The sequence below is a fragment of the Paramisgurnus dabryanus genome, chromosome 21 (genome assembly GCF_030506205.2).
Source record: "Paramisgurnus dabryanus chromosome 21, PD_genome_1.1, whole genome shotgun sequence".
Taxonomy (NCBI): domain Eukaryota; kingdom Metazoa; phylum Chordata; class Actinopteri; order Cypriniformes; family Cobitidae; genus Paramisgurnus; species Paramisgurnus dabryanus.
The window spans coordinates 24,355,168-24,377,088 of NC_133357.1; the positions used below are offsets into that span (position 1 = coordinate 24,355,168).

Here is a 21,921-nt window from a genome sequence, read left to right on the forward strand (position 1 = left end):
GAGCCACACAGATGACACTCGAACACATATGTAGCTTTTACTGGCCGCAACTTCATTCTACGTGTACCTGTAAATTACTTTCTTCTTTCAGTCAAACACAGAGTTGTATCCTGGCTCTTCTAAGCTTTATAATGGCATTCTATAGTGCCCCATTTTAAAAGCTCCAAAAAGTGCATAGATCCATCAAAAACAAATCCATACAGTTATTAAATGTCTGAAGTGATGCGCCATAACTTAAAATGTGATCCTGGATCAACTTTTTAATCAAAGAAACCCCAAATTACCCTTAACTCAAACTTCAACCATTTTTACCCCTAAGAACAGTGTAAATTAATAGTTTGAGTATAATTTTAAAAGCACCTAACACAATCCTAAAACTAAATCTAACATACACCATAATCCTAATCTGCAATCTGATTGGTTAATGAAATGTTGATCCAGGATTACATCCTACTTGGTGAAATCACGTTCACCCTGCCGGTCAGCAGAAGACTTCAGGCAAGAGCCACACTAGATCCGCGCCGAATCTGCTGATTTCGGCCTGGATCCGGTGCAGATCTGGCATTCAGCAGTATACCCATGCATGGGAGTGTTAAGAACTGGTGGAAGGCTTCACCCCTTACCCATACATTTAATAACCGTATGGATTTTATTTTGGGGCAAACTATATAAATTTAACATGAAAATTCGAATCTGTGTTGTCTGTTATGATCAAAACATCCCCACAAGCCAATTTGTTCAAATATTTGCTGTTACTAAACCACCTTACTACTGTCTACTGAAACACTCTACACACTGTAGCAAAATATGTAAACCAGACAAACAGCATACTAACAATTAATTCAAATGACTATGATGAGCAAACAAAAACATTGGTAAAACACAGTGCATTCTGGGATTGCCTTCTCAAAAGCTACATACAGTATGCTGCTGTCTTAAAATATGTCCAAATAAGGTATTATATGGTGGTATGATGCTTATGATGCATGGCTTCATGTTTTGATTACTGTTTATACAAATCATTTTTGTTGATGACAGAAAGGACAATATTTGAATTGTGTTATAACATCTTTTTTATTCTTCCCTGTTGTCTCAGGTTTTGACTGAACTGAAGTCTGACAACCAGCGACTGAAAGATGAAAATGGTGCCTTAATACGAGTCATCAGCAAACTTTCCAAGTGAAGAAGACCACACAATACAGTTAATACAGTCACACTTTATTTTACAGTATGTGGACAACAAAATACTGGTAACTGCATGTACCTAATGTGGGTTAGTTAGGTTCATGTTCAGGGCTGGTACCTAGAACATACACAGGTATACAAGTAGGTACATAATGCATAAGTGTACTGTATAACATGCCTGTAAAATAAAGTGCTACGGTTAATACTGTACAAAGAGAGACCAATATTGATCAGCATCACCCAAGTTAATAGATTTGTGGAATCTCTCTTTACTTTCTAACCAAAATTAAAGAGGACATATCATGAAAATCTGATATAATTGGGTCCCCAGTGCTTCTATCAACCTACAAAATGTGAAAAAGATCAACCCAGTAACTTAGTTTTGGTAAACCATTATCTGCAAGCATGTGAAAAATAGATCATTGAACTCTGGCTCCCCTTGTGATGTCAGAAGGGGATAATACCGCCCCTTAATCGGCACTATCCAACCACAGCACTGCCATTTAGTGCAGAGATCAGCTCATTTGCATTTAAAATGACACACCCAAACGGCACATTTTTGCTCACACCTACAAAGTGGCAATTTTAACATGTTGTAATAAATTAAATCTTCACATATGTACCCTGGAGACACCAAAGATTTATTTGACATCTTAAAAAAGCCTTATGAAATGTTCCCTTTAAGATATTGTCACAAAAGCAGAGCGCTACCCTGCTGGAAAATCCACCTAAAACCTGCTTAAACAAATAGTTCACCCTAGACTGAAAATTCTGGTGTATATATTTCAATATTTCATTATTCTATTATTCTAAGTATTTAACATAAAAGTTAGTCATCACATTTTTTGGGTGGTTTTCACATGAAGGCAGGGGGGCTTAGATTGTTAAAAAATTAATAGTTTTCTTTCAAAAGCATATTCTTCATTTTGAAACACATAAATTAACGAAATGAAGTCCTTGAAATCATTTTCTGATGATGGATGGGCTTCATAACAAGAAATATGGCCACTATTTAATGGCATTTTAAAGCCAGGAAGAGCCATATACTGTTATATTCTGTACACCAGTGGTGAGTAAATATTATGGGCTAATTTTCAATCTGGGGTGAACTATTACTTTAAGGTGGTAGCTGAGTTTGTTTGGTTATTTGCTGGTTGAAGTAGGTTGCGATGTGTGTAATTGGTTGACCAACAAGAATACCACTGACCCCTTGTTGGTCAAAGGTCGAACTGGTACAATGTGCTATTTGATTTGGAGTTGATAGTCTACATTCAATGTTTTTTTCTTAAAGGGTATGCTACCCTATAGTTACTAGAGAGACTGTGTTGGGTTTAGGTCTCACAAACTGTCCAAAGAATTTAATGTTTTTCTTGCTATAGTAATAAGCTATCACTGTAAGAAATCCTTGTTGCACTTAAATGTTTAAGTTTGATCAACTTGAAATTACAATTATTTCAACTTCCTTGACTAGTGAGGAGTTGCTATAAATCATACAAATAAAGTTGATATAACTTAAGCTAATTCATCTTAATTTTTATCATTTATATGAACTCCTCACTGGTCAAGAAAGTTTAAATGAATTGTAATTTCAAGTCGATTAAACTTAAACATTTAAGTGCAACAAGGAATCGTTTACAATTTTTTTACAGTATACATCAATGACTGGCTTGAATTTTTATCCGTATCCAGTCTGGTGTATTTGGTGTATGCTGTTTAACCAGCAGTGCAGGTCAACCAGGTCTTGCTGGTTTAGCTTAAGTCGTCTGGTATGTGAGCAACATTTTTTTGCTCAGGACCAGCATTTAAAACATTTTAGCTGGTCACTTTTCAAACTGCCGTTGTTTTAAATAACACACACTGCGTTGCCTCACCCCAAATTTGATGATCCTAAATCAGCCAGCTGGTCCAGTATGAATCCTCAAATGCCAATAAATGTTCAAATGTAACGTTCACTCACTCTTTTATTCTCTTCCATTATAATACTTTTATAATTAAAGTGTTTCAACATATGAACTATCTGAGAGGTTAAAGATTGGTTACATGGCACCACTGTTGAATGTGTTTTTCTATATTTATTTATGCTTTTGGTTTGGTTTTATTATAGACACACCAACAAAAAAGTCACAAGAAATGTTTAATGCAAAACTTTTTTCCATGCCTTTTTGTATTTTACATCCTTTTTCAACCTGTAACCTTGAACCGATGCTCCCGGCACTTTGTTTATGATTGTTTGTGTTTATTGTTTGCCTGTTATGATTATTAATAATAACACACTGTTAACTGAACATGTTGTCGAGTGTCTCACTGGGGCAGTGCTGCCCCCTGTCAGTCAGCATTATCATAACAGTCTCTGACATCAAGGGTTTTCAACTGTTTACTTTGAGGCCCCTTTTATTGACCACAAAAATATTTGAAGCCAAATTTCTACTAAATAAATTAAGATAAATTAGAGCTTGGCATAACTAGACAATGTATACTAATGACCACTAAGAAATATAAACAGACATAGGGGAGAGCAGAGTGGAAAGTACAATTTTTCAGAAAAATGTCATTTTAAAAGATAATGTTTTAGACAGAGATATATTTTGCTGTGGTGGTCAATAACTCTGAAGTGTGGTCTATTAATATCAGGTGAAACTTTGAACAAATGTAAAACGACTTCAGTATAATTTCACTTTGAACATAAGTAGCGCATTGTTACTTTTGACCCCGTCAGCTACAAACAAATTTTTATTTTCAAAATAATGGAATTACATTTTCATTTTAAATTTCAGATTTACTTTTATTTTGAAAAACTCTGAGAAGTCAAACTTCAGTATGTGTTAGAGCACTAAACAACATGTAGATTGATCAGTACTGTAACACATGAAATGAGAAACACAACGTGTTTTAAAGGTGTAGCGGAGAATTTTCTCGAATTTTAGAAAATAACCGCCTTGTCCACTTTTAAAAACAATGCAGTTGCGCAACACTCCTGATTGACAACTAGGAGGACCAATAGTCTTGATGATCCACCCGGAAAAAGAAAATCCTCCACAATACCTTTAAGAAAAATTTTTACTTACCATGGTTTAAAACCTGATATTTTGAACCTACACGCGCAAAACGATAACGAAATAACACGATATTTGTCAGTTCTGTTAAGGGTTGCATGCTTAATATGCTGTCATAGTTTGAAATGCAAATGTTATCAGGGTTCGGAGAAAATCGATTTGTTACTTTGTCCCGTGTTACATTCGCCCCGGTTCTCCCCTATACAAAAATAACTAAGAAATAACACAAAGAAATATGTTGATTTTAGTTGTTTTAGCTTATTTGAATGCTTTTTTGTTTTATTTTGAATAATTTAAAGTCATGCAGAGGCCCCCTTCTGGACTCCGGCCCCCTATATCTTACTATATATATGTATGCATTTACATCAACAGTTATGATTGAAGTATTTTATGTTGGAAATGACAGCTATGAGTTTAAACATTCACCTTACATCTAAACTCCTTTAAGAATCCAATTTCACATCCAATCTAGATTTTTCAAGCCAGTTATTCACTACAACCTTTATATGAGATGTAAAGTAAATGTCAAACCAAAATTGACCATATTTACTTAATGCCTGTTTACCACTGTGAATGATTTATTGCGGCATTTCATTTTAGAGAAAAAAAGCAACACAAACTTTCATGATCCAGTCAATTTCCGATGGATTGTTTGTTTATTGTTTATACCATAGCATCTATGGCTATGTTCATGGGAAAAAACGGTTAACCCATACACAAGTTCATCCCATAGACTGTAAAAACATATGGACATAGTGTTCGTGACGTCACCCATAGGTTTGTGAAGAGCATTTTTTAAGCTTAAAGTAGGGGGTGCCTGCCATCGCCATCTTGGACGCACATCAACGCGCATCACTTGCGGATAACCAAAAATGGGTAAAGAGGTGGGACGTGGATGAAGCTGAGGAGACTGGTTGCTGAAACCACGCCCACCTAGCTCGATTCTAGTGACAGCAGTGGATGTTCAACGTTACTCAAGTGGCCACACCCTTAATTATGCAGAACTTTAAGGCTTAATATAATTTAAACGGATGAGTTACAAAAATTTCACCCCCTAACAGTGTCACGAAGGGCAAACTTAGCTATACAGACCAAAAAAAAATTAACGTGGTGGTCTATCCACATAAGTTAATGCATATACACGTTGGGGGAGGCGCTACTTGGCATCTCAAAATTTACCTAACTTGCATGTTTTTGGCATGTGGGAAAAAAATGGAATACCCGGAATAAACACTCGCTGACACAGGAGAACATGCAAAACCCACACAAAAAGGCCACCTGACCTAGCCGGGGCTCGAACCAGGGACCTTCTTGGTGTGAGGCAACAGTGCTACCCACTAAGCAATTTAATTTACAGGTTTATTTATTTACGCTGTTTAAAAGAGGCTTTTAAATTTCTTTTAAATGAGAACTTTCCACATTAATCACAGTCAGACAGAAATAAGTGTAAAGGCCTTTATTTTTATCATTTGTTTCAGTACAGAGCTGGTAACACACATGATAAATCCGAAGAGCTATTTGGTTCCCTTGACGTCTTTACAAGGATTGCTGATGCTCATGTACCGTCCATTAGGAGTCATGGGAAGAGTCTGTGAGCAACATTTTGTCAAAGTGTCCCATCAGGGTCTAAAGCATGCGATTGATCCACACTAGGCACGACGATACAGACGTGAACACGCAACGCAAACGCGCACACACAACAACACTAAAACAGATACAAACAAACCCTCACAGTCTCCCACTGACTAGAAAACAAAAACTGCACAAATAGATAAAAGATCACTTTTATAACTCCAGATAAGCCAAATGAGAAGTGCAAGGGGAAATAAAACCGATACAATGGCGAGCTTTCCGTTCTTTCACCCCCAGATGTGATTTTGCAAAAGCAGACGTGAGGGCATTCCCAATCGTTTGCCCTTTTGCTCAAAGCTAGTGTTCGTCAAAATTAACACAAATGTAAAAACATCTCAGCTGCTGTGAAACTCTCATTCATCTGTACAACCACAAAAAAAAACACTCACAAAAGACACAAGAGTTGCTTCTGTAAGCAGATCTATACTGTTGCCGTTCAAAGGTTTCAAACCATTGCAGCATGTATTTCTCGCATTTATTCGCTTGCGAGAAGCAACTCATTTACGGTAGAAATGTTTTAAATAAATGTTCATTGTGCACGCTGCCATATAGGCAGAATGGCAGTGCTCGATTAACTCACAATAAATGATTCTTTATTAAAGGGCCTATGCATTATTATTCAATTCACACACAATCATACTGTACGCACTTAAGCCCCAAACGTTCTCGGCTAATGCTAAATGACATTAGCTGGACGAGCTTAATTTATGCACAATTCTGATTAATTTCTTTCAAATAAATAAATAAATAATGTATCTATCATTTAGGTTTTCATTTGTTTTAATTATTACAAGGTAAAGAATGATTTGTTGGTTCAATTTTAAAAAGTAAGTGTCCTGTTGCCTTAAAGAACACCTATTGTCCGAGTCACGATTTTACATTTGCTTTTGTGTATTAGTACATGTTAACGATATGCAAAAGGTACAAACCCCAAACTAAACGATGACGTGAGTTATTGTCTCCAACGTAAATCTCTTTTCTTGGACTACAACAAACACACAGATTGTAGGCAACAGTTTACTTCCTGGGACTGGTGACGTAGACAAGACCGACATTATTATAATTCCTCCCACTTCAGACTCACAGCCTGTAAGTTAACTCCTGTTAGCATTGCATTGTGAGCGAATATTTCAAACATGGTAAGGAGCGTCACATTTCCGGCTGACGTCAGAGGAATTCAGGCCAATCACAAGTACAGGTTAGCTGGCCAATCAAGAGAGTGAAATCTGGAGCTACAAAAATGTGCGGTATGTGGAAAATAATGTGTGTTTTAACCATAAACCACGCGAACACATTATATTACACCAAATACATAAAATAACATTGTTTTTAGCGATAAAATAGGTGCTCTTTAAAATGTTGAGTTAGTTCAACTCAAAAATATTAGTTTAGGCATAATGCTTTTTTGACTCAACTAATATTTTTAAGTCAAATCAACTCAAAAATTACTAACTTTTTTAAGTTAAACCAACAAATCAGAGTTTGTCTTTGACAAATCGTTTTTTTTAATGAGTTCATTTATTAATATCAATGTATTACTATTATATTACTTAATCCAATAAAAAAAAGAGTTACTCAGTACTACAGTAAAATGATGGTATATTTCTATGGTTAACCAATCCTTTTACTGTATACTGCACTTGAAAATTGCCCTTTGCCCAAAAATGCATGTGCAAACATACAATGGAAAGGACTACATTGACCACACACATATATGTTCATACAGTACAGATGTCCCTAGCACACAGTGTTAAATAAAGGCATTTGCAAAACCCAATAGAAAATTAAATCATCATAACACTCAACAAAATAAATAAATAAATAAAAATACACATTATAAGAGACTGGCTATTGGAAGTTAAACTGCCAATAATGTTAAAATTAGCACATTTTTAAGAAACTGTGTGGCTTCTACAGTAGCATCACAGACTTTAATGGAATGTTGAAGAGATATACATCGACTTACGAAAAGAGGAGACATTTTTAGAGTTATTTTAAGTACATCTACATAGCTGAGCTCCAAAGATTTAGCTCAAGTCTTATGGCTTTATCTTATTCACACTCGCACACACACACAAACTTACTGTTTATTGGCTAGTTAAACGCTGTAATCATGTAAAACTTTCTCTAAAAACAAAAGCTTATAGAAAACAATAGGGACTCCAAGTTTTCTATCATGTGATTGATACTATTGTGCTTTGGCAACTTGGTCACCAAGGTAGAAATCAGTTGGTCCGAAAAAATCACGTAAGAATGACGTAAAGTCAGGTAAAATGGCAGTAAACGTGACTTATTCTTATTGGCACTGATAGTGAAAAGACGAAAATAATAGATAAGAGATAAGAACTGAAACCTTAATCACTTTCATAATGATTCAGTGTGGCCCAAAACATTACACGAAAGTTGATGCCGGGGAATATTCGGACTTGGAGCCCCCTATGGAAGTTTTAACTTCCCGCAAACGTATATCGACAAAAAGACATGGAAATTTTACTCTAAAAAATGAAGAATAAATCAATTTACACATTAAGTTTGTCCTTAACAACATTAGTAGACGGCAAGCATGCGGCTACGTTTCATTCTACGTTAGTTCCCACGAAGCACTTAACATATTTGCTTATGATGATCAGGCATGGATCTGAAAATGAGGAATAGTGTAGTTCATATTCTCTCCAGTACCCACTCACAGAAAATAAATACATATTTGATTTGTTTCGAAAATATACACAGTATCTTATCCCCGTCCTCTTTACTGTATTTAAATGACAAAGAACACCTACACAACATATTTTGCTTCATCTCTGAAACATGCGCATCTTTTTTATTGTATCATGCAGTATTATAAAGTAGGAACTATGCATATATAGTTAAAACTACACGCTTTTGGGTTCGGGGAGGGGATTTGTTGCGATTTACGATTTCTTTGCGTACGTTTTTTTAAATAATAGACACGGTTGTGTAGAATTAACTCACATTAATAGAGTTGACATAAGTAAACAATGTGTTCGAACTTAAATAAATAATCACACATTTGTTAATTCTGCAGCAATATAACGTCAAACTGTGAACATGGATGGAAATACTTGCTAACTAGCGACAGAGTTATTGCAACTGAACGCCGCGTGTCACGTAAATACGACAGTCTCGTAAGGAAAATTGCACAAAACAACACTTACTCATGAATTTTACCTCAGTTTGAAGGACTCAGTCAATGAATTTATATAAAGTATAAAACATTTTATTGTATTACATTTACAATTACATTTTATTGAAATTATTTAAAATATATGTGATTCTGGACCATTAAATCAGTCATAAGTTGCATGGGTATATTTGTATCGTATTGGTCAAATATGTAGATTTTTTATGCAAAATATCTGTATATTATGTAGCCTAAAGATTATGAAGACATTTTGTAAATTACCTTACCTACATCAAAATGTATTTATCATTCGTTATATGCATTGCTAAGGCGATTTTATTCAATATTTAGATTTTTTGCATCCTTTGATTCCAGATTTTTAACTCTTTCCCTACCATTGACAAGTTATTTTGTCAATTAATGGAAAACTTTTGCATGAAAAAAAACGATGAGTTTTTATGGATATATGTAATACTGGAATTATCCACTTGATAGTACCCAATTTAAAAGTTTTTTGCTAAATAAAATCTTATTTTTGAAGAAAAATACCCATACCCATTTTGTGAAGTTCATAAGCAGAGAAACCTTTTTTTCCTGTTTTGTTTGTTTGTTTGAAAGCAGAGGGTCTGTTCATTCATTTGATATATTTGTTTGTTTATATATTTTTAAAGGTGCAGTGTGTACATTTTAGAAGGATCTTTAGACAGCAATGCAATATAATATAGACAACTGTGTTTTGAGTGTTGTATAAATTATAATATAAACTGTATTGTTTTTATGAACCTTAGAATAAGATGTTTTTATCTACACACACCGCGGGTCCCCTTACACGGAGGGCGCCATTTTGTGCCTTCATATTTCTACAGTAGCCCTAAATGGACGAACTGTCCTATAGAGCGCGTTTGTCACTTCGATGTCTCAAACGATGACATGTTTGTCGGCTACCATAGCTTCTCTATGTGGAGTGCAATACACAACCTCACCACTAGATGCCACTAAAATCTACAAACTGCACCTTTAAAAGAAACATTTTCTGGAAGGCATTTTCTGAAACTTTTATAAAAATCACAAAAAATGCTGGCGGGCAACTATTAAAAAAAGGCTGGCAGGGAATGAGTTAAATAGTTGCATCTCAGCCAAATATTGTCTGTTCATTACAAACCATACACCAATGAAAAACCTTATACATCTGCTTTCAGATTATGTATAAATCTTAATAAAAAAAATGCTTATGACTGGTTTTGTGGTCCAGGGTTACATATATTAGATTTTTAGCCCCTAACCCTACCCATACCTACGTCACAGCATGGTCGGATAATACATTTCACACTTTTTGTTTCAAGATTTGTGGTGTGAATTACGACCTTTTAATTTTAACATTTCACTTTAAGATTTGCATTCGAGTCCTCCAAAATGAGTTAAATATTCCACTTGAGTGCTGTTTTTTGGAAAGCACTAAAAGTCCCTCGAGTGAAATTTCCTCACCAGAATGTGTTGTTTATCTTGGGTCTAAGCATGATGAGCACACAAACCTTCAATCCCTTTAAACCCACCCTATTAATCTAAACCTGTGACATTTGGCCTGATTTAAAAGTCTACACGCACTAAATTATTATTCTCCATAAAGAAATCTCCATCAACACCTTCTGCTGAGAAGATGAGGATCGTTCGCCTGAAGATTACTACTGTGTAGTTCGGTGTCGTTCATCAGCTAAATGATATTTACATTCTCACAACAATTACTGCCACTGTCAGCAGCTGATTCAGATGATACAAGTTCCCTTTTTCCAATGCAACTCGAATCAAGAATGCACCATCAAAAAAGTACAGACTGAAATTGACGGAGCAACATCCAGTAGTGCAAATAAGTTCAGCGGTTTGGTAATTTGTGTAGTAAATACACGCGTAACATCGCCCTCTGTCATAACGTCACTTCTCAAACCATATTAACTTCTGGTGTAAACCAAAACAAAGTGGTGTGAATTTATAAATTGGTCCAGGACATGAATCAAAACAAAGCAAGTAAAAATACAATTGAACGAAAACACACTTCAGTTTAAAGTGCTCAGGCAGAAAACATTTAAAACAACGAACCGAAGCAAAGGATAAAACACCGATGCTAACAGGAAGACGTCCCTGGCGGCTAAGAATTGCTTTTATCGTGATGTTTGAAGGCTTGTCTCCTTTTTGTCAGGGTTTTGTTAGGACGTCGGGCAGCGGTGGGATCCGACTGACCGTTCGAACTGAAGGATGGAAGAAAAGGTTGTTCGCAGGCAGTGTATTCGACGACACCTGAAAAATTCCTTCTAGCTGGAACATCTAGTCCAACCATTCCCTACGTTTTTTTCATATTCACAATGATGAATCATTACTGTCCTTTCAGACTCGGCAAACGTAACAGAACTTATAGATCAAGATGACCAGAGAATCTAGAAGAAATGTGTTAAAATTAGGCAGTGTTTTCTATCCCTGGTCACCGATGCAAAACATCTGGAATGCTGTTGATCAGTTGAATGCTTGTAAATGTGCTGAAATATGATCTCCCCCTTTACTCCTCGATAGAAGTTAAAACAGTCTGTCTTCAGGTTCCCCATTAGATCAAACGCAACCCTGATCCGCCGCTATCTCAATTTGTAGTAGCCGACGAGAGCGATTCGTGTTCTTCTTGTCTCTAGTCTGATGGCCCACGGCTGTAATTCAGTGCTGATTGGTTAAGATGATGTGTTGTGCAAGTGAATGAAAGAAAGGGAAAGTGGTAGAGAGGGCAAAGGAGGAAAGAAGAGGGGAAGTGGCAGGATTACTTCTTGGCAGTGAGGGCTGCTAACGTCGCATCCACCTCCTCCTCGGGTTTGAGCGGATGCCATTGGGCGATGGGCCGACGGGGGTTCGCCAGCATGTCGGACCAGTGTCTCAGCTCGGTGCCCTGTGCTTTGCTGCCAACCCAGATCTTCCCGATCGCGTCATTCTTTCCGATCTTGTCGTAGTCGAGCACTGTGACCACGGCTTGGATTTTCTATTTAACAAAAAAACATTTGTCGTTGTAATAATGGTGGACCAGATATAACAAAGAGTAATACACAGTAAGAATCTTTACCTGCATCTGATCCTGCGGGATCTCAAAGCTGAAGGATTCGTTGTAGTAGGGATTCAGTGTGTTCTTCTTCACCGTGGTCTTCTTCTTCTTCAAACGCTTTCCGTTTTGTAGAAGGTGAATCTTCACATAGGGATCTGTAGAGGTTGATCAGTACAATATGTACTCTTAAAGGTGTGTTCCTTAGTGTTCCTATTGATGAATATCAGTCATGTGACCTTTTACGTCATTCCAGTTGCCTGCAGCCATCTTGAGTACCTAACGAGTACCAGTAGGCTACTGACAAACATTGGCTAGCTTGCTACGATTTACGGATTTCTTATCTTTTACTGTCTATGATTTTTACGGATACGGGAAATGGCCACAAAAGACAACATTTCGCACCTCGGCTGTCATGAAAAGAAATGCAACTTTTAAGTGCCCGTATTATGAAAAACTAACTTTTTCTGGGTTTTGGGGTGTTCATTTGGGTCTCTGATGCTCCCACACGCATACAAACTTGGAAAAAAATCCATCCATGCTGTTTTGAGTGAGATACAGGTTTCTGAATGTCCTCTGCCTTGAGTCTCAGATTGCGCTAGTTAAAACTCAGCTCCGTTGTGACGTAACAAACCATTTCGTCACATTCAGTTTGAATTTTCCCGCCCACCACCCCACTCGCAGGTCTCCACCCACCAGGTAGCTAGAGAGCACAGAGCAGTCACACCCTCTATGCTGTTATCATGTCTCACGGAAACAACAGCAATTTGGATATTATCAGAGCAATGGATATATGGATTATACTCTGGCCTACTTTTAACAACAAAGTTTTAACGCATGGTTATTGGAACCCGGAGTAATCTTATATACAGTGTGTTACCGAAATGTGATGTAAACAACAGACTATCACAGACTATAACAGACGGTCACTATGTATCTATATTTCACGGATTATACGCATTTGTGGACAAAAATGGTCATTGAATGTATTTTATTGGACTTTCATGGATCATTCACACATCTGAAACAGACTGGATTCGATTTGCGATCGTTGTATATCAACAAAAAAAGGTAAGAAGTCACGTTATATTTTGCATGTTGTCATCTTCGGTCACAAAATACAACATTAGAGCATCTATATCTCAAAACAGAGATCATACATTGATGCTAATCCCGTAAATTATACCTTTTAAATGTATAGTAATGTTAAAATTGTTTAAGTTAGGCTATATAGATATTTTTGCAGGCTAGATAGTTTGCAGCGTGGTTTCGAAAGTTAAAAAAAAATATTTAACGGCTTTATTTCACAATTCTACAAGAACTAAGTAATAGTGCTTTTCCAAACTAACCGAGACCGGGCCTTACCGCCCCGGCTTTTCTGACGAGGCTAACCCCCGAGCCTCTTATAACTTTACGGTCCGGACCTCCCGCTAGCTTCTAGCAATTAGCACGCGGTCCACAAGCAGTATACATCCCCCGCCGGGTCTTAATTTCTGTAATTTGTGATAATAATGCGTTTGAAAATATTGAGAATATGTCAGCATTGTCCTGGGAAAACGAGTATATTGTTGAAACTGCTACATCACAATTTACGCTGGAATCTTTGTTGTGTCATGATGAGTTTGACACACCGAGACCGGGCCTTACCGCCCCGGCTTTTCTGACGAGGCTAATGCTGCGTTCCAGGCAACCGGTAACCCGTGAATCACGACTTCAAAATCACGACTCACGACTCTGAACTGGGAGTACATCGATCTAGTACGAGTTCACGGGTGGGAAGTCACGAGTTTGACTGCCGTTCCACTGCACTTTCACAGGTAGAAGGTTGTAAAAACACGGGTTACAGGCTGCCTGGAACGCATAGAGTCGTGTTTTTGAAGTCGTAATTCACGGGTTTAAAAACCTGCCTGGAACGCAGCATAACCCCCGAGCCTCTTATAACTTTACGGTCCGGACCTCCCGCTAGCTTATAGCAATTAGCACGCGGTCCACAAGCAGTATACATCCCCCGCCGGGTCTTAATTTCTGTAATTTGCGAAAAATAATGCGTTTGAAAATGTTTTATAATTGGAATATGTTAGCATTGTCCAGGGAAAACGAGATTATTGTTGTGACTGCTAACGTAACATCACAATTTAATCTGGAATCATTGTGTGTCATGAGTTTCTTCTCCTGTAGTGTAACGTTACTTATTAGTGATACTTTTCTGCTTGATTTGTCTGTTAGCAACATAAACCGTTAATAATAATAATAATATATAAAATAATAACACAGTATGGTCTGTACTGCTCACGATATCACTATGCACGCGCACATGACGTTAGTAGTGGGGCGTGATCAAAGGAGCAGCAGCTCATAAATATGTAAGACTAGCTCAAAACGGCACAATCTGAACTGCCCTGAAACAAAGGCTACTAGAGATGGGTAACAATCTTTTCCTACAAGCTATTTCGAGCAAACAACTTTTGAAACATGCTTTATGGAACTCATACACCTATTTAACTTGTGGAAAAGCTATTATAATATGGGCACTTTAAAAAAATATCTTAAGTTAGGGTGTGATGCCTACTCGATCCCTGATTCTACCGGACAACCACTATTTTTACAACACTAAGACGGCACGACACAACATGAAAATTTTCTTGAAGTATCACCTGGATCTCTACACATGAAGGTTTGTGTACACACAGTTTACTAAAAAGAAAGGTTTTGAACAACTGACTTTGGCTGTTTTGCCAGAAACATTTAAAGAATCAATTTCCGAATGTGAATGAATGAATCTCATATGAGGCTCCTCCTTCAACCAGAAGGTCAATATTGTTTTTCACTTGCGAAAAAAATTAATTATCCGTGCATTTATATGAAACTATGCTTTAGGAGCTATCCATCTATACTCTCCTTCGCATTCGGAGATCGATACATCTTGACTGGGAAGAAGGCGGCGAGCGGACGCCAAAACAACTAAAGTCAGTTGTTCAAAACCTTCTTTTTAGTAAACTCTGTGTACACAAACAATGTTCTCAATGCTCGAGTTCACGTGTAGAGACCCAGGTGATACTTCGAGCAAAGTATCATGTTGTGTTGAGCCTTTATAGTGTTGTAAAAATAGCGATTTTGATGCTCACAGCATATTGAAGGCATAGCTTCTAGTTCTTTTGCGACCACTTCAGGTCCTCAAAATGGCGGAAGACAAGTTTGAGATGAGTGACATCAGCTAATATTCATGAATAGCTCAACTGGTAGGTTTTTGCATCAATAGCTGGAATGACATGGGTTCGAATCGTAAGGAACACACAGTGATTTTTTTTTAAATGCTCCATTTGCAAAATCCATTGCTTTAAGCCACACCAGCTCTTTTATGAGCCTATTGCCTGTAAAAAGATTTAAAAAACTGCTGTTCCCAGATCAGCCAGCAGAAGGCAGCTCTGAAGAGAGGCTGATGGTAACACGTGGTGCAGCTCAAGTAGGGACTGCAGAGTCAGCACATGAACGCTATCTGTTCTGTTCTGCATGGCCACCGCTGACACTAAAGAGCAGGCGTGACACAAAAACACTGCTGCAGTACAGAAGCCCGCTGTGCACGTCTACCAAAAACATAATGAATTACCCTGTTGACGAAGCAAGTAATGAGTAAATTATGCATATCTGTTGCATTAAGCAGAGTCCTTGTAATAGGATTTTAAAAGGACAAGGAAATCTAAATATTACATTGTTAATGCAATTGCATGTGATTCTGCAGTCAGATTTTGTTATCTCTGCTGAGAGACAGAGAATCGAAAAAGGCAATGTAGTGTGTGTGTGTGTCTACCTGAGAGTCCTCCAACATCCATCTTCTTCAGGTTCTTAGCTTCCAGGATGCAGATAGTGAGTTTTCCAGCTGTCGGTACGTAACGCAGAGAGATGCAGATATCTCCAAGCTTTTCAGGCTGTGTGTATCAAAAGAGGAAAGTAGATTTTAGATGGTTGTTTGTACATGATTCCCAGACAGGGCTTATCCTAGTCCAATACTAAAATGCATGTTTGAGCTGTCTTAAAGGCGGGGTGCATGATCTCTGAAAGCAAATGATGACATTTGAAAATATATCTTGTCATTGTTTTGTCGCCAGATTCACACCAATATTGTTTTTTGTAAGGTTTGTTGTAAAAACTACTAGCCTGGGTTTCCCCATGCTGCCTTGGGCGCAAATTTATTCACGCTGCAAGTCTAGCATGGAAACCATGGACCTATTTTCATCCTGAAATAGGGAACCAATCACAGAACGGGGAGGGGGCAGCAAGATGATGACGACGTCTATGCAAAACACAGAAGCAGTTTTGTTTATCCAACATGGCAGCAGACGCAAAGTTACTTTTCAATTCAGCCTTAGATAGTGTTCTAAGTAGTTTTGAACGCAAGTTTATTTAAAGAAAGAGCAACTTTTGGCGTTAAACAATTTTATATCCAAGAAGGATGTTTGGCTATGGCAAGACATGATAGCCACGGAGTTTTATAGGACCAACCTGCTAGGCATTGTCATTGACGAAGTACAATTAACTTATAAATGGTAAGTGGTATTTATTAATATCATATTGTCATTATGCCTGTACTGTTGTTGTCACAGTGCCACTAAGTTGTGTTTTTTTTCAATATCAATATACAGCTACCGGTTTAGTTGCATAGCTTTCAGCTGTGTGCACAAGTAAAGTTGTTGACACTTAAATTGATGTCGCTCTACATACGTCATCTGGTATAATTGAAACGATTGGCTACATACAGACGCATTTGATAGACATTCGTAGCGCCCAATAAACGGCTCTGAGCATTCGTAAACCACGCCTCAAATACGAGAAAATGAGCAAGTGGTTCCCAGACCATGTTTCCTACTTTACCCAACTTAAATGTCCCAATATAAGGCCTAGTCCTGGATTAATCTAGATCCTGTTTGAGAAACCGCCCATCTGTGTTTAAATTTTGTCTGTATTTTGTGTATTTTTTTTTACAATCACTAACAATATGCTATCACCAAATCTTTTTATTTCAGCAACACTTTTTAAATGTTTTTTTTGTAAGCAAATGCTTTACTCTTCAGCACAAATATAACCTCCTAAAATCACCAACATGACACAAACAGAATACCAAAAATAAATATGTCTCCTCCATATTTCATTTTGATTTAAAATGCATAAATTCGCGTTTTATTTCTACATTTACTATCAATATTCAGTCCCATGCAAAGCATGCTGGGAAATGGAATTAACATGTTTAAAATAGTTAACTAAACAAGGAGCGATATGTATTATTTCGAATGTTTGAGCAACCTGGAATCATAAATGAAAACATACAGTTAAGCAAAAAAAGTACAATTTCAAGTGACTTTAAAATGATGCAATTTAGTTTGAAAGAGAAACAGCATCAGTCATGTTAAATCAAAAGGATATATATATATATATTAGGGCTGTCAAAAGATTAATCGCGATTAATCGCATCCAAAATAAAAGTTTGTGTTTACATAACATATGTGTGTGTACTGTGTATAATTATTATTTATATATAAAAACACACCCAATCATGTATATATTTAAGAAAAAATTGTTATATTTATATATAAAATATTTATATTTATATATAATATAAATTATAGAAATGTATATACAGTATTTAAATGCAAATATTTCTTAAATACATACATGAATGTGTGTGTATTTATATATACATAATATTTATACACAGTACACACACATATGCTATGTAAACACAAACTTTTATGTTGGATGCGATTAATCGCGATTAATCTTTTGACAGCCCTAATATATATAAATATATATATATATATATATATATATATATATATATATATATATATATATATATATATATATATATATATAGCATTGAAAAAAATCTTTTTTGAGGGCATTTAGAAAAAAATGGTTTTTCTATAGCAGTGGATCTCAAACTATTAAAACAAGTACTGTATTTCACTACTAATAATTCTGTATACTAATGCATTTATTTGATACTACAAAAAAGTCTACTACATTATGCATCTTTTATGCTGTGAACAAGAATAGCAACTCAAATCTTTTTAATCTTGTGGGTTATGCCAAAATAAACGTTACGATGTGTGTGAAATTCTTATAGACTACAGTATAAACAAAGGAAGTAATATAATAAGAAAGAACCAAGCAACCACTTAAATCAAAAAGGAAAAATTAAATGAAATAAACAGCATAAAAAAATCATTTTTGAGGGCATTTTGCCAAAAATGGTTTGTCTGTAGCAGTGGATCTAAAACTTTTTGGCGTACCCCCCTTGTGTGGGGTGCATCCCTTCGTACCTTCAGCCAACCAAATATATTTAACTTTTGAAGACCCGAGATTTGGTTTGTCTTTTTTCAGATTTCTTCCAGCTATTTTGAGGTTAGGAAGAACCAATAAATATAATAACCAAATATTTTTCTTAGAACATGGAGCAGTGTATTTGTCCATGTTTGTATACAACAGGTTCCAGTTACACACAATTAAGTATTATGGTGCAAAAAAAGTGATATCTACATATGTGGACATCCAGGTCTTGGGAGGTTAATAAAATGTCATAAAACTAGTGGTTGTTCAGGGGAATGGGGGAAAATACTAGCCATGAGTAAATGACAAAACTGTGACATTAGATCGACACCCTAATTATTTCTATTCAACCACAGTAAATATTAAAGATAGTACAGCATGTGAAATACAACAAGGGCTTTCATGACATAACAAGGTCAAAATGTCATACAATTAATTAAACTTAATATAAATAAGTTTATAATTAAGTTTCTAATTCGTCTGACATGTTTCTTCTCAATTTTGGCAGGAGAACTAAAATTGCAAAGAAGAGAAATGCTGGTTTACATCGAGTGTACATACAGTGTGGGCGATACTGGCCAGAAGAGTATTAAAAATATGAAATGAGAAATGTTTGATATCATTTTAAAGTCTCTGGCTTCTGCTTAGAGACACAGATCTGAGCACAGTTCTCATTTAAAACTCTCGAGGAGATACATGTAAGATCGGTACAGCATCTTTCTTAAGGGAAAGCAAAAAATCTAATTTCAGTCCTGGATATATTAATGAGATGAGACATTCTTTCCTATGGGTAATCATTTAGTTGTGTGTTAAGAAAAACATTCAGGTTTTTCATTCTGGTGGCATATTATGAAATATTAATATGTTACATTTTAGGTGTGAAAGCAAGTTTAGCAGTGCGGCTTCATTAACTCTCATTAGTGTCGCAAAACGACAGCTGCTCACTTCAGTTAATGTAATGTGAATGACAGAGCGGGTTCACCTCTTCTTTCTCAGCACTGTCCAGATCTCTCCATTGCTCGATGGGCTGTGCAAGGTCCAGCGTGTTCATGGGAATCTTCACCTCACCGATAACGTCATGTTTCGAGAAACGGTCAAAGTCGTACACGGACATGACCAGAGTCTTCCCACCCATTTCATTGAATGGAATCTAGACGAAAATATTATTGGTAAATAAGAGAAAAGTATGATACAGTAGTATCACATAATACAATACAGTGCAAATACTCTATTTCACTAGTACTAATAATTGTTTCTCGTTCTTCAAAAAAAAGTGTCCTACTATTTTTCTACTGCAAACAAGAATGGCAACTCAAATCTTTCCAATCTTTTGGCTTATACCCAATAAACGCTAAAATTTGCATGAAATTTGTGCGTTTGCACTGGCAGCCGAACTCATACTGTTATCAGAAAATCTAATTCAGTCTCCTTTTGCTTGTAATGTTGCAGAAATGAATTGCAAGTCTCCCTGGAGCAATGCTGTTGTACGTGTAGAAACATGAACATTTGATGTTAATGACAAACTGAATTGGGTTCTGTACCTTGAAGTTGAAAGTCTCGTTGAAGACGGGGTTGAGGGTTTTCTTGTGCACCTTGGTGTCATACTTCTTCTTCTTGTCTGGGAGAATGAAAACTTTGACGTACGGGTCAGAGGTGCCTCCACTGTCCATAGAGAGAAGATCTGCAGCTTGCAGGATGCCCACCGTCAGCTGCAAAATAAAAGTCATTTTAACTTTTCTAAAAACTGACAACCATTCTGGTTCACTACTTGAATCATTTGTTTTAATTAGGGTCGTCAGTTCAATATTAAATAAAGTCATGCTGCTCGAAAGCCTATGCTCATTAAATGCTGAAATGTTTGTACTTGACAAAATGTTTTATAAATCTACCAGTTGTGGCATGAGATGCTGAAAAACTGTCGAAAGCGTTTATCTTGTATGCATGTGTAGGCAGTGTATGTAGACCAGCCCTTTATAAATAGTTCAGATAAAACACAAGATTGTGTCTTGCATGAACGCCCCTACTGTTAGTCTAGCAGATTGATCAGCTCCATTGCAAAATGAATTACTGTGTGAACTGTAAGCCAGTGCTTGCGTTCAAATAAAACCGGCAATATATTAAAAGGTCCTGTATTTGATATTTTCAGCTAGCGCTTGAACTTGGTACCGCAGTTCAAATTTAAAATATCAGAAAGGGCACACATTACCAAAGCCGAATATTTTTGAAAACCCCTGGCAGGGTGAGGATTTTAAGAAACCCCGGTTGCAGTGTTGTCGTGAAGACACTGGGGTTTTTGCTTCTGATTAAGGCTTCTGATTGGCCAACGTGGCTTTACGATTACGGTTATATCACCGCCTGCTGGTGTGGCATGCTCTTCACAGCGTGTGATCACGTGTTTTTGCGTGTTCGGTGAAGGGGATTTTTTTTAAACCACAGGAGGAAAAACTCTGGTTATAAAAATACTATGTCCGTGTGGACTATGCCTAAGACTCAACGCTTACCAGACACTGTAAAAATCTTAAAGCTCACGTAACACACGCTATTTCTGCATTTCTGATGTTTATCTGGAGTACCTATAGAGTAGTATGACATCCTTTATATATCCGAAGAGTCTTTAGTTTAATCAGATTTATAAAAGAAAGATTAGCTTTACCGAATCTTTTCGATAACGTACGAAAAAATGAAGGAGGAGGAGTTATACCGCGGGAGGAGCGAGTACGAGTCATGCAACACTATACAACACTGTTTAACTTATGATTCACTACATGTTCGTGTCATTTGTATAATATGCACGCGCCTATTTCCATTATAAGATAGAAGTCTTACTTACCGCGTGCAACTCATGACCCGGTTGGGAAAATCCACCGCATCAAACACACACGCAAAACTCCGCTGCTACCCCGGATAATAAACTATATCCATTGTGTTCATAAGGCCTACTTTCTTCTCCTTACATCCAAAAACACACTTCTTCATTCGTGCCATTGTTGAGTTTTGAAATTAAACAAAGCTGTGTCGTGTGATAAGATGTTTGCAAGTTTTAGCATCTCCCGCTGATTGACGGGTGGGCGGGGTTTTCCGGGGGAAGTGCTCATATAAAGTGATACGTATAGAAAACCCCTGAAACGTCAGCTGGACCTGTAATCGAAAAAAAACTTTCCAAAACTTGTACGATCCCTGGCGAAGTGCATTCGGCACATAAATACTTGAAATACCATTGTATTTCAAGAATGCTTGAAATACCATTGAACCCCCACTTTAAAGTCACTTAAAGTTTAATTACAATTAATTGACTAGTAAGGAGTTGCTATAAATTATGAAAATTAAGCTAATTCAACTATATTTTTATAATTTATAGCAACTCCTCAGTAGTCAAGAAATAATGAATTGTATAAAAAGATGATTAAACTTAAAAATGTAAGTGCATAAAGGATTTTTTTACAGGAATGCAATTGACAATGAAAAGCATCGAGCCTTACACTGTTAGTTTATCTGCAAATTTTGCAATGTTTGCT

General features: G+C 36.7%; 2 protein-coding genes across 9 annotated transcripts in view; one reads left to right on the top strand and one right to left on the bottom strand.

Moving 5' to 3' along the window:
• The window catches only part of ppp1r12b (protein phosphatase 1, regulatory subunit 12B), a 73,449-nt gene extending 69,979 nt beyond the window's left edge, over window positions 1-3,470 (top strand). For all 6 annotated transcript variants that reach the window (XM_065286356.2, XM_065286358.2, XM_065286353.2 and 3 more), the window contains one exon: window positions 1,097-3,470. Coding sequence is in view for 1 of the 6 variants with exons in the window: in XM_065286355.1 (XP_065142427.1) it covers window positions 1,097-1,183 (87 nt within the window). In the remaining 5 variants the exon portion in view is untranslated. The remainder of the gene's footprint in view (window positions 1-1,096) is intronic.
• A 2,209-nt stretch (window positions 3,471-5,679) lies between these two features.
• The window catches only part of syt2a (synaptotagmin IIa), a 65,161-nt gene continuing 48,919 nt past the window's right edge, over window positions 5,680-21,921 (bottom strand). For all 3 annotated transcript variants that reach the window (XM_065282385.2, XM_065282383.2, XM_065282384.2), the window contains exons 5-9: window positions 19,948-20,115; window positions 19,389-19,556; window positions 15,891-16,008; window positions 12,107-12,240; window positions 5,680-12,025 (exon numbers count right to left, since the gene is read on the bottom strand). In XM_065282385.2, the coding sequence (XP_065138457.2) occupies window positions 11,810-12,025; window positions 12,107-12,240; window positions 15,891-16,008; window positions 19,389-19,556; window positions 19,948-20,115 (804 nt within the window). In that variant the 3' untranslated portion in view covers window positions 5,680-11,809. The remainder of the gene's footprint in view (window positions 12,026-12,106; window positions 12,241-15,890; window positions 16,009-19,388; window positions 19,557-19,947; window positions 20,116-21,921) is intronic.